The 12,850-nt window shown below is 44.6% G+C and overlaps 1 protein-coding gene across 1 annotated transcript in view; it reads left to right on the forward strand.

The window, feature by feature from the left end:
* Positions 1-4,489, forward strand: part of LOC121580572 (calpain-2 catalytic subunit) — a 38,382-nt gene extending 33,893 nt beyond the window's left edge. Inside the window, exons 14-22 of the mRNA XM_041895559.2 lie at positions 416-452; positions 582-647; positions 731-788; positions 900-964; positions 2,104-2,172; positions 2,431-2,509; positions 3,038-3,154; positions 3,477-3,535; positions 3,895-4,489. Coding sequence (XP_041751493.1) covers positions 416-452; positions 582-647; positions 731-788; positions 900-964; positions 2,104-2,172; positions 2,431-2,509; positions 3,038-3,154; positions 3,477-3,535; positions 3,895-3,918 — 574 coding nt within the window. The 3' untranslated portion in view covers positions 3,919-4,489. The remainder of the gene's footprint in view (positions 1-415; positions 453-581; positions 648-730; positions 789-899; positions 965-2,103; positions 2,173-2,430; positions 2,510-3,037; positions 3,155-3,476; positions 3,536-3,894) is intronic.
* The last annotated feature ends 8,361 nt before the right edge of the window (positions 4,490-12,850 follow it).

Genomic DNA, 12,850 nt, shown 5'->3' on the forward strand with positions numbered 1-12,850 from the left:
CACTGTACAAGGGTAGAATTGTTCTGCAAGCATATGTACACCTACAATACACTGGTAGTTGCGTGTCAATGTGAAAATGAATAAAGGCTTCACATGTTTTGTCATGCAAAAAGTATGTGGCCCTTCACTTGGTCTCAAAAACTCAATGTGACCCTTGAGCCAAAAGGTTTGCCCACCCCTGTGCTAATGGGGTTGTTTCATGAAGTGCCTAGGGGAAAGGGATAAGGGGTTCTTTAATTAAGTGCCTAGGGGAAAGGGCTACAGGTTGTTTCTGGACAGGGCCAACATGTGGAGGACGTTAGTCATCAAAACTTTGAACAGCTCGCAATGGATTCTGATAGCACTGTTTATCTACAAGCTGATACCCCCACCTAGTGGATAAAGAGTACAACTAAAACTAAATGTGTTATTTCAGGGAAATGGGATCAGTGGCTGCTGAAGAGGTAAAGGAGGTAAGCTGTTGACCTCCTTAAGAGGTTCCCTTATTTATTCCAGAGTACATTATTAATCTATTCAGAACGACTGTCTTTTTGACATAATATGTCCAAAAATATGCTTATTGATCAATATCTATTTTCCAGACTAAAGTGGCAGAGAAAGATGTGGATCCCCATTTCAAGAATATGTTCAAGCAGATCGCCGGCAATGTAAGTTCCCTCTAGTTTTACATACAATAATGAACTGAGCTGACTGCTTTGCGTGAAAAAAATATATTATATTTCATGAACAGGACGAAGAGGTGTCTGTCTTCAAACTTGTTGAAATTCTGAACAAAGTTTTTGCTAAAAGTAAGACATTTTCAATAACTTTATAAATAAAATACATTAAATTATAAAAGTATGTAATGAGCCTTAGAACTAATGTTATTTAACTCATTGTATTATTCTAATGTTTTCCAGGGGCCGATATCAAGAGCGATGGTTTTAGTCTTGAAACTGGACGTCACATTATCAGTCTTCTAGATGTATCCTTTACAGTTAGAAAAACGATTTCCTTTTAATATCTATGTCTTCATTTGACACCTAAACAAAATGTCTGTACTGCTCCATGCAGTTTTCTAGCCTGGTCCCAGATCTGTTTGTGCTGTTTTGCCAACTCCTGTGGTCATTGGGTTCAATAAGACTTAGCCTGGTCCCAGATCTATTCGTGCTTTCTTGCCAACTACAGTATAAAACCATAGGAGTTGCCAGAAAAGCACAGCCAGATCTGGGACCAGGCTAGACTTATTGAACCCAATGACCACAGGAGTTGGCAAAACAGCACAGCCAGATATGGGACCAGGCTAGACATTTCCCACAAAAAGGAGTAAAGTGTTTATATGATGCCTGATGTACAGTCCAGGACAATGACCCAACACACCTCCAGGCTGTGGAAGGGCTATTTGACCAAGAAGGAGAGTGATGGAGTGCTGCATCAGATGACCTGGCCTCCACAATCCCCCCGAACCTCAACCCAATTGAGATGGTTTGGGATGAGTTGGACCGCAGAGGGAAGGAAAAGCAGCCAACAAGTGCTCAGCATATGTGGGAACTCCTTCAAGACTGTTGGAAAAGCATTCCAGGTGAAGCTGGTTGAGAGAATGCCAAGAGTGTGCAAAGCTGTCATCAAGGCAAACGGTGGCTACTTTGAAGAATCTAAAATATAACATGTAGTTTGATTTGTTTAATACATTTTTGGTTACTACATGATTCCATATGTCAGGGTTCTTCAATTCCGGTCCTGGAGGGCCGAAACACTTCTGTTTTTTTATTTCTACCTGGTAGTTAATTGCACTCACCTGGTGTCCCAGGTCTGAATTAGCCCCTGATTAGAAGGAGAGGATGAAAAACAGAGGTGTTTCGGCCCTCCAGGACCGGAATGGAAGAACCCTGCCATATGTGTTATTTCATAGCTTTGATGTCTCCACTATTATTCTACAATGTAGTAAATAGGACAAATAAAGAAAAACCGCGGAATGAGTAGGTGTGTCCAAACTTTGGACTGGTAGCGTATATTTGAACCAATCAATCTATACGAGTCATGCCACACATAGTGAACACCCATTGACATCTTTTTGAGGCCTTCCTGTACCTTAAGGTCACAAACCTTGACAACTGTCTCCAGAAAAATGGAAATTCCAAATTGGGACTGGTTGAATTCCACGTGCTTTGGATGAAGATCCAGAAATACATGGTATGAGTGCTGAATTATTTATTTTTTTGTACAGTTCTCACTGGATTCTGTATGGTTGAGTTTAATAAATCATTCTGTGATGAGTCTACTATTTACCCCCTGGGTGAATCCTAACTTCCTTTGACATCTATCAATCTACCGTTGACATCAGTGCATGACTAAGTGAAAATGTTGACTTAAATAGAAGTTCAGATTGAGGATTTCCTCCCAGTATGTATTAACTGTGTAACGTGTGTTTCTCTGTTCTGGTATCTTCAGGAAATTTTCAAGCGTTACGACTCCGACCGCTCCGGAACTATGAGTTCACATGAGATGAGGGATGCTCTGACAGAAGCAGGTAACACACATTAACACTAAGCTTGAATCGCCACTCAACATTTGTCACGGGAATGTTTAAAAACTAATGTTATGGCTGTATCAGTCCAGTTATTATACACCAGGTACCCCCTGTGGATAGGCCAGGTACCCCCTGTAGATAGACCAGGTACCCCCTGTAGATAGACCAGGTACCCCCTGTGGATAGACCAGGTACCCCCTGTAGATAGACCAGGTACCCCCTGTAGATAGACCAGGTACCCCCTGTAGATAGACCAGGTACCCCCTGTGGATAGACCAGGTACCCCCTGTAGATAGACCAGGTACCCCCTGTAGATAGACCAGGTACCCCCTGTGGATAGACCAGGTACCCCCTGTAGATAGACCAGGTACCCCCTGTAGATAGACCAGGTACCCCCTGTAGATAGACCAGGTACCCCCTGTGGATAGGCCAGGTACCCCCTGTAGATAGACCAGGTATGTGGAATGTTGTGTCCATATTAATATAATATATTCATTGTATTTTCTATGATCGTGTCCTTTTCCTCAGGCTTCCAGATCAACAATGCAGTGCTGCAGGTCATAGTGAATCGTTATGCCAGTGCCCACTATGCCATCGACTTTCACTGTTTCGTGGACTGTCTCATCAGACTTGAAATGCTCTTCAGTAAGTCATTTCAACAATAACACAACTCTTATTATCAACTTTATTATCCCTGTTGGGAAATTTCGGTTGCGGCTCTGTGCATACCGGAAAAACAAAACGTAATCAAGCAAAGACAAGTCCATAAAGTATACAGAACATAATGGGTTTGTGTATTGCTCCTGGAACATCCTCCAAAACTTAGATTATATAGATCTTTGAACAGTGTGTCTCAGCAGCACAATAACTTGGATTTGACTGATTAGTTGATTGGTTTGGTAATTGATCAATGAATTGAACATTGCATTGGATTAATAACCTCTTTCTGTTTTTGAATCCCAACCAGAGATGTTTAAAACTCTGGATACCAAAGCCTCTGGGAAGATTGAGCTGGATGTGTCTCAGGTATGTACTTCTGTTTGTCTAATTTTATTATATAGTACAGTGGTTTAACTAAATATGTTGGTCGCCATTGTTCATAGAATGAGGAATTGGCGTGCTAAACTCAAACGTTTACGGTAACAAAAAGTATTTGGGTGCCGGGTTCAAAAGGCATGTACTGGAAAAAAGGAACAACTTGCGCTCACTGCCATATTCTTAAAGTTTGAATGTCTTCTGAAGCACCAACAGTCAGAGAACAGACGTGTTTCGGCAACAGCCTTCATCAGCGTTTTCACTACTGTTCACCCAGCTCGTGGAGTATTATGTACAGACTGTCTGTTTGTCTGTTTGTCTGTCTGACTGGATTTGTTTTCTCTTTCCAGTGGCTGTGCCTCGCAATCAACTAGACTCCCCAACGCCAGTAGTGAATCAACTAGACTCCCCAACGCCAGTAGTGAATCAACTAGACTCCCCAACGCCAGTAGTGAATCAACTAGACTCCCCAACGCCAGTAGTGAATCAACTAGACTCCCCAAAGCCAGTAGTGAATCAACTAGACTCCCCAACGCCAGTAGTGAATCAACTAGACTCCCCAACGCCAGTAGTGAATCAACTAGACTCCCCAAAGCCAGTAGTGAATCAACTAGACTCCCCAACGCCAGTAGTGAATCAACTAGACTCCCCAACGCCAGTAGTGAATCAACTAGACTCCCCAACGCCAGTAGTGACAGTGACAGCTGAATGCTATTATGGTTTTGAGATGAAATCGTTTTTATAATTATATTTTCTTCTGTGATATTGTCACATTTCTAGGAACATTTCAGGTTCTAGTTTTGCACTATCTGTAAACTAACTTTGAATATGGCTACTCATAAATACTTGCTCATTCTGTATGGGATTTTAATGAACTATAAAAATATATATATATCGCTGTACGGGTGTTTGTTTCTATTAAATGAAATAAAAATATTAAAAGACTGATTATTTATCTGTTCACACACTAGAAAACTGATAATCCACACAAAATAAATTGCAACATTGCTGGTAACAATTTATTTTAAATGGTAATGAACCATTTATAAGGCATTTACAAACAGCTCACCGTTTATAAATTTATTACTATCACATTTGTAAATGTTACTAAAGGTAGTTAGGCACAAATGTTTATAAAATGTTCCGTATATTTCCTTAAACATCCTGCGCTCATTATTTTACCGATGATATAGTCATTGTAGGACCTTAAGGAGCAACCTGAACCTTCCTTGTACCTACGCTAGCTAGGGTGGAAACATCTCTTCCCTCAACCACTCATTTTAGTCATTTAGCAGATGCTCTTATCCAGAGCGACTTACAGGAGCAATTAGGGTTAAGTGCCTTGCTCAAGGGCACATCAACAGACTTTTCACCCAGTCGGCTCTGGGACTAGAACCAGCGACCTTTCGTTTACTGGCACAACGCTCTTAACCACTAAGCTACCTGCCGCCTCCTATCGATTCGGGGTTGGGGGAGTAACTGATTACATTTAATCTGATTGCAAAAAAATCTGTAATTGGTTACGTTACCAGCTAAAATATTGTACTCTGATTAGTTAAAGTTTGTTCTGCCAAGGGGCGTCACCAGAATTTGATAACATTCGGGGCTCAGCCCTGCTCTGTACGTGCTTGTCCAAACTGTAGGTCTATATTTACCTATTCACCTGTTAGTTCTCTACCTGTTCTGTAATGTCTCCTCTATTCACCTGTTAGTTCTCTACCTGTTCTGTAATGTCTCTCTATTCACCTGTTAGTTCTCTACCTGTTCTGTACTGTCTCCTCTATTCACCTGTTAGTTCTCTACCTGTTCTGTAATGTCTCCTCTATTCACCTGTTAGTTCTCTACCTGTTCTGTAATGTCTCCTCTATTCACCTGTTAGTTCTCTACCTGTTCTGTAATGTCTCCTCTATTCACCTGTTAGTTCTCTACCTGTTCTGTAATGTCTCCTCTATTCACCTGTTAGTTCTCTACCTGTTCTGTAATGTCTCCTCTATTCACCTGTTAGTTCTCTACCTGTTCTGTAATGTCTCCTCTATTCACCTGTTAGTTCTCTACCTGTTCTGTAATGTCTCCTCTATTCACCTGTTAGTTCTCTACCTGTTCTGTAATGTCTCTCTATTCACCTGTTAGTTCTCTACCTGTTCTGTAATGTCTCTCTATTCACCTGTTAGTTCTCTACCTGTTCTGTAATGTCTCCTCTATTCACCTGTTAGTTCTCTACCGGTTCTGTAATGTCTCTCTATTCACCTGTTAGTTCTCTACCTGTTCTGTAATGTCTCTCTATTCACCTGTTCCTTCTCTATCACAAACATACCTGTATTTACCTGTTCACCTGTTAGTTCTCTACCTGTTCTGAGGAAACGAACAACATTCAAAACAAACCTGTAATGTCTCTCTTGCCTCTTGTCTGAGATAAACTCAATGCTAAATTAATTGAGATTAGACTTGCTTCAGTGCAACATTAATATCTCGTGGACAGGTTCTGCATAAACGACGAGAATCTGTCAAGGCTCACGTAGAATTGTGTGATTACGAGCAGCAGTAGATTATTTAGACGAATCAAATCAAATCAAATTGTATTGGTCACATGCGCCGAATACAACCGGTGCAGACATTACAGTGAAATGCTTACATACAGCCCTTAACCAACAGTGCATTTATTTTTAACAAAAAAAGTAAAAATAAAACAACAACAAAAAAAGTGTTAAGAAAAAAAAGAGCAGAAGTAAAATAAAATAACAGTAGGGAGGCTATATATACAGGGGGGTACCGTTGCAGAGTCAATGTACGGGGGCACCGGCTAGTTGAGGTAGTTGAGGTAATATGTACATGTGGGTAGAGTTAAAGTGACTATGCATAAATAATTAACAGAGTAGCAGCAGCGTAAAAAGGATGGGGTGGGGGGGCAGTGCAAATAGTCCGGGTAGCCATGATTAGCTGTTCAGGAGTCTTATGGCTTGGGGTAGAAGCTGTTGAGAAGTCTTTTGGACCTAGACTTGGCACTCCGGTACCGCTTGCCGTGCGTTAGCAGAGAGAACAGTCTATGACTAGGGTGGCTGGAGTCTTTGACAATTTTGAGGGCCTTCCTCTGACACCGCCTGGTATAGAGGTCCTGGATGGCAGGAAGCTTGGCCCCAGTGATGTACTGGGCTGTACGCACTACCCTCTGTAGTGCCTTGCGGTCGGAGGCCAAGCAGTTGCCATACCAGGCGGTGATGCAACCAGTCAGGATGCTCTCGATGGTGCAGCTGTAGAATTTTTTGAGGATCTGAGGACCCATGCCAAATCTTTTCAGTCTCCTGAGGGGGAATAGGCTTTGTCGTGCCCTCTTCACGACTGTCTTGGTGTGTTTGGACCATGATAGTTCGTTGGTGATGTGGACACCAAGGAACTTGAAGCTCTCAACCTGAACCACTACAGCCCCGTCGATGAGAATGGGGGCGTGCTCAGTCCTCTTTTTTTCCCTGTAGTCCACAATCATCTCCTTTGTCTTGGTCACATTGAGGGAGAGGTTGTTGTCCTGGCACCACATGGCCAGGTCTCTGACCTCCTCCCTATAGGCTGTCTCATCGTTGTCGGTGATCAGGCCTACCACTGTTGTGTCGTCGGCAAACGTAATGATGGTGTTGGAGTCGTGCCTGGCCATGCAGTCATGGGTGAACAGAGAGTACAGGAGGGAACTGAGCACGCACCCCTGAGGGGCCCCCGTGTTGAGGATCAGTGTGGCAGATGTGTTGTTAACTACCCTTACCACCTGGGGGCGGCCCGTCAGGAAGTCCAGGATCCAGTTGCAGAGGGAGGTGTTTAGTCCCAGGATCCTTAGCTTAGTGATGAGCTTAGAGGGCACTATGGTGTTGAATGCTGAGCTGTAGTCAATGAAAAGCATTCTCACGTAGGTTTTCCTCTTGTCCAGGTGGGAAAGGGCAGTGTGGAGTGCAATAGAGATTGCATCATCTGTGGATCTGTCAGGGCGGTATGCAAATTGGAGTGGGTCTAGGGTTTCTGGGATAATGCTGTTGATGTGAGCCATGACCAGCCTTTCAAAGCACTTCATGGCTACAGACGTCAGTGCTACGGGTCGGTAGCCATTTAGGCAGGTTATCTTAGAGTCCTTGGGCACGGGGACTATGGTGGTCTGCTTGAAACATGTTGGTATTACAGACTCAGTCAGGGACATGTTGAAAATGTCAGTGAAGACACTTGCCAGTTGGTCAGCACATGCTCGGAGTACACGTCCTGGTAATCCGTCTGGCCCTGCAGCCTTGTGAATGTTGACCTGCTTAAAAGTCTTACTCACATCGGCTACGGAGAGCGTGATCACATAGTCATCCGGAACAGCTGGTGCTCTCATGCATGCTTCAGTGTTGCTTGCCTCGAAGCGAGCATAGAAGTGGTTTAGCTCGTCTGGTAGGCTTGTGTCACTGGGCAGCTCGCGGCTGTGCTTCCATTTGTAGTCTGTAATAGTTTTCAAGCCCTGCCACATCCGACAAGCGTCAGAGCCAGTGTAGTACGATTCAATCTTAGTCCTGTATTGACTCTTTGCCTGTTTGATGGTTCGTCGGAGGGCATAGCGGGATTTCTTATAAGCGTCCGGGTTAGAGTCCCGTTCCTTGAAAGCGGCAGCTCTACCCTTTAGCTCAGTGCGGATGTTTCCTGTAATCCATGGCTTCTGGTTGGGGTATGTACGTACGGTCACTGTGGGGACAACATCATCGATGCACTTATTGATGAAGCCAGTGACTGATGTGGTGTACTCCCTAATGCTGTCTGAAGATTCCCGGAACATGTTCCAGTCTGTGCTAGCAAAACAGTCCTGTAGCTTAGCATCTGCGTCATCTGACCACTTTTTTATTAACCGAGTCACTGGTGCTTCCTGCTTTAGTTTTTGCTTATAAGCAGGAATCAGGAGGATAGAGTTGTGGTCAGATTTGCCAAATGGAGGGCGAGGGAGAGCTTTGTATGCGTCTCTGTGTGTGGAGTAAAGGTGGTCTAGAGTTTTTTTTCCTCTGGTTGCACATTTAACATGCTGGTAGAAATTAGGTAGAACGGATTTAAGTTTCCCTGCATTAAAGTCCCCGGCCACCAGGAGCGCTGCATCTGGATGAGCGTTTTCCTGTTGATTTATGGCCTTGTACAACTCATTCAGTGCAATCTTAATGCCAGCATTGGTTTGTGGTGGTAAATAGACAGCTATGAAAAATATAGATGAAAACTCTCTTGGTAAATAGTGTGGTCTACAGCTTATCATAAGATACTCTACCTCAGGCGAGCAAAACCTCGAGACTTCCTTAGTATTTGATTTTGTGCACCAGCTGTTGTTTACAAATATACACAGACCGCCACCCCTTGTCTTACCGGAGTCAGCCGTTCTATCCTGCCGATGTAGCGTATAGCCCGCTAGCTGTATGTTATCCATGTCGTCGTTCAGCCACGACTCGGTGAAACATAAGATATTACAGTTTTTAATGTCCCGTTGGTAGGATAACCGTAATCTTAGGTCATCCGATTTATTTTCCAATGATTGAAGATTGGCTAATAGGATTGATGGGAGAGGCAGTTTACTCGCTCGCCATCGGATCCTTACAAGGCACCCCGACCTACGTCCACAATATCTCCATCTCTTCCTCACGCGAATGACGGGGATTTGGGCCTTGTCGGGTGTCTGTATGATATCCTTCGCGGCCGCCTCGTTGAAGAAAAAATCTTCGTCCAATACAAGGTGAGTAATCGCTGTCCTGATATCCAGAAGCTATTTTTGGTCATAAGAGACGATGGCAGAAACATTATGTACAAAATAAATTACAAATAACGCGGAAAAACACACATAATAGTACAATTGGTTAGAGGGCTGTAAAACGGCAGCCATCTTCTCCGGCGCTGTTAAATAATTGGGCGAAGGTGGTTCTTAAACTGGGGCCTGTGTGTTCAGTAGTTATTGTACCCTCTGGGAAATGTGTATTTGTATTTATTATGGATCCCCATTAGTCCCTGACAAAGCAGCAGCTACTCTTCCTGGGGGTTTATTATGGATCCCCATTAGTTCCTGCCAAGGCAGCAGCTACTCTTCCTGGGGTTTATTATGGATCCCCATTAGTTCCTGCCAAGGCAGCAGCTACTCTTCCTGGGGTTTATTATGGATCCCCATTAGTTCCTGCCAAGGCAGCAGCTACTCTTCCTGGGGTTTATTATGGATCCCCATTAGTTCCTGCCAAGGCAGCAGCTACTCTTCCTGGGGTTTATTATGGATCCCCATTAGTTCCTGCCAAGGCAGCAGCTACTCTTCCTGGGGTTTATTATGGATCCCCATTAGTTCCTGCCAAGGCAGCAGCTACTCTTCCTGGGGTCCAAACACATGAAGGCACTTACATCACACATAAAACAAAAGATAAAACAGTACAATCATATAACATTATTACACCACTACATACTGTATCTACAAATAACATGAATAACTACTACAGTTCTACAGTTCTATATTCATTCAACGATGGCCCAGCAGTCTCCGGATGTTTGCCAGAATACCCCGTCCAAAGAACCCGTCCAAAGACCCCGTCCAAAGATCCCGTCCAAAGTGCTAGACACTAGTCTGTGTTGAAAGCATCTTCACTCACTTCTTCCATGTTTGCTGTTTTGCGTGTGTCCACATGGACGATTAATACTGGTGAAATTAGCGGAGGACGGGGGGGTTTGGCCCAAGTATGGGCAGAGATCTATATATAATGATGAGATGCTCACGTCTCTGCCCGAAAAAAATGGGAGACGTCCCAAAAGCCGGGAAGGCAAGCTACAAGCTAAGGTCTGCATATTAAACCCATGGAAATGCATTGAATAAAGCTGTGTTCCCGTGTGGGCAGATTTTGTCGAGAGTGAAACCTCTGGCTTTGCCTCTCCCTCTCTGGTACGGGTAACGGCATAACCCGGAGCGTCTGAAACTGGGTGTTACCAAACAAGTGGGAGGATCGTCACCAGCGGTGCTGTTCAGCAGGAGAATTTAACGAGGTCTCGCTAGCAATGTTCCCTCTGAACGGCGTGCGCTTTGCGTGTGCAGCTCCCCGGGACTTGCTCAGCAGAAGAAATATCAGCCTGCGCAGAGAAGCACAAGATTGAACTTTATTCAACTTTCTAGTTTTTCCCCTTTAGATAACACTATCAACGTTTACTGTGGGAACTGTGATCGAATCAACGCATTAGCCACTTTCAACGCAACAAACCGAAACAAAACGAACTATGCAATAGCTTTTCTTGTAGGCAGAGCGCATCGGAGTAGGATTGTATTGCATTGACAGGCATGACTCAGGCCCGTACTTTACACGGACCGGTGCGCCATAACCAATCAGAGCTGCAGTAGGCCTATATTCAAATATACCATTATCATATATGGGTCTGTGCCATTCACTTTGAACTGGGCTGTGTTCACAACATGAGCGGTTATGAGTAGATGCCCTTGTTTTGAGATCAGAGCAAGAGATGCATGTAGCTAGGTGTGTAAATTTGTTCATATTCTTTGCTAGTTAGTGAGTTATTAGCCCAGTTATAGCTATTTTCTAGTCAGCAATGGGGGAGTGGTTGCTTCCTACAAGAGCACAAAACGTGTACATTTCTAGCCATGTTTGAAAAGCGAGTCAGGTAAAGAGCTTTTTTTTTGTCTTAAAGGGGCAGAGTTGTGTTTTGAGACAGGCTTGAATAAGCTAAGTAGCCAATAGGCAGAGGGTAGCATAATTTGTCTGATTCTCTGTGATAATGGTATGGGAATAATAATGAATGCTATTTTGTAAAGTGGTTTCTTGCATCAAACAACAACAACATTTTCAGTCTCCTCCTTGTCTGAAGGACCAGTGGATAAACAGGTTAATGTCAAGCCCTGCATGTTTTTTAAAAAGTCTAATTGAATGTAGCCCTACATTGATCACCACCCATTGGCTGCTACTGTAGGCTGAACGACAGAACAGCTATTTCCATGGTAAAATGTTATGGGATGCATTTCTCTCCATTGTTTTTGATGGTAGGCCACTCTGGTAGGCCTACATTATGATCAAATAGCCACAGTAGCCTACTTGGCCACTGTTAAAACTGTAACTTAAAGCGGGTACAGCCTCAATGTTCACAGTAAACGCTCGCCGGAAGTTGCACAGAATTTTCACAATGTTCACGTTTACCCTGGTTCAGACCCAGGGTTTTCTGCAGCTCTCTAACTAATCCCTGTCATTCCCCTTCAGACCCAGGGCTTTCTGCAGCTCTCTAACTAATCCCTGTCCTTCCCCTCCAGACCCAGGGCTTTCTGCAGCTCTCTAACTAATCCCTGTCATTCCCCTTCAGACCCAGGGCTTTCTGCAGCTCTCTAACTAATCCATGTCCTTCCCCTCCAGACCCAGGGCTTTCTGCAGCTCTCTAACTAATCCATGTCCTTCCCCTCCAGACCCAGGGCTTTCTGCAGCTCTCTAACTAATCCCTGTCCTTCCCCTCCAGACCAAGGGCTTTCTGCAGCACTCTAACTAATCCCTGTCCTTCCCCTCCAGACCCAGGGCTTTCTGCAGCTCTCTAACTAATCCCTGTCCGTCCCCTCCAGACCCAGGGCTTTCTGCAGCTCTCTAACTAATCCCTGTCATTCCCCTCCAGACCCAGGGCTTTCTGCAGCTCTCTAACTAATCCCTGTCATTCCCCTCCAGACCCAGGGCTTTCTGCAGCTCTCTAACTAATCCCTGTCATTCCCCTCCAGACCCAGGGCTTTCTGCAGCTCTCTAACTAATCCCTGTCATTCCCCTCCAGACCCAGGGCTTTCTGCAGCTCTCTAACTAATCCCTGTCATTCCCCTTCAGACCCAGGGCTTTCTGCAGCTCTCTAACTAATCCCTGTCATTCCCCTTCAGACCCAGGGCTTTCTGCAGCTCTCTAACTAATCCCTGTCATTCCCCTCCAGACCCAGGGCTTTCTGCAGCTCTCTAACTAAACCCTGTCATTCCCCTCCAGACCCAGGGCTTTCTGCAGCTCTCTAACTAATCCCTGTCATTCCCCTCCAGACCCAGGGCTTTCTGCAGCTCTCTAACTAATCCCTGTCATACCCCTCCAGACCCAGGGCTTTCTGCAGCTCTCTAACTAATCCCTGTCATTCCCCTCCAGACCCAGGGCTTTCTGCAGCTCTCTAACTAAACCCTGTCATTCCCCTCCAGACCCAGGGCTTTCTGCAGCTCTCTAACTAATCCCTGTCATTTCCCTCCAGACCCAGGGCTTTCTGCAGCTCTCTAACTAATCCCTGTCATACCCCTCCAGACCCAGGGCTTTCTGCAGCTCTCTAACTAATCCCTGTCAT

This window comes from Coregonus clupeaformis, chromosome 1 (assembly GCF_020615455.1).
Source record: "Coregonus clupeaformis isolate EN_2021a chromosome 1, ASM2061545v1, whole genome shotgun sequence".
Lineage (NCBI taxonomy): Eukaryota > Metazoa > Chordata > Actinopteri > Salmoniformes > Salmonidae > Coregonus > Coregonus clupeaformis.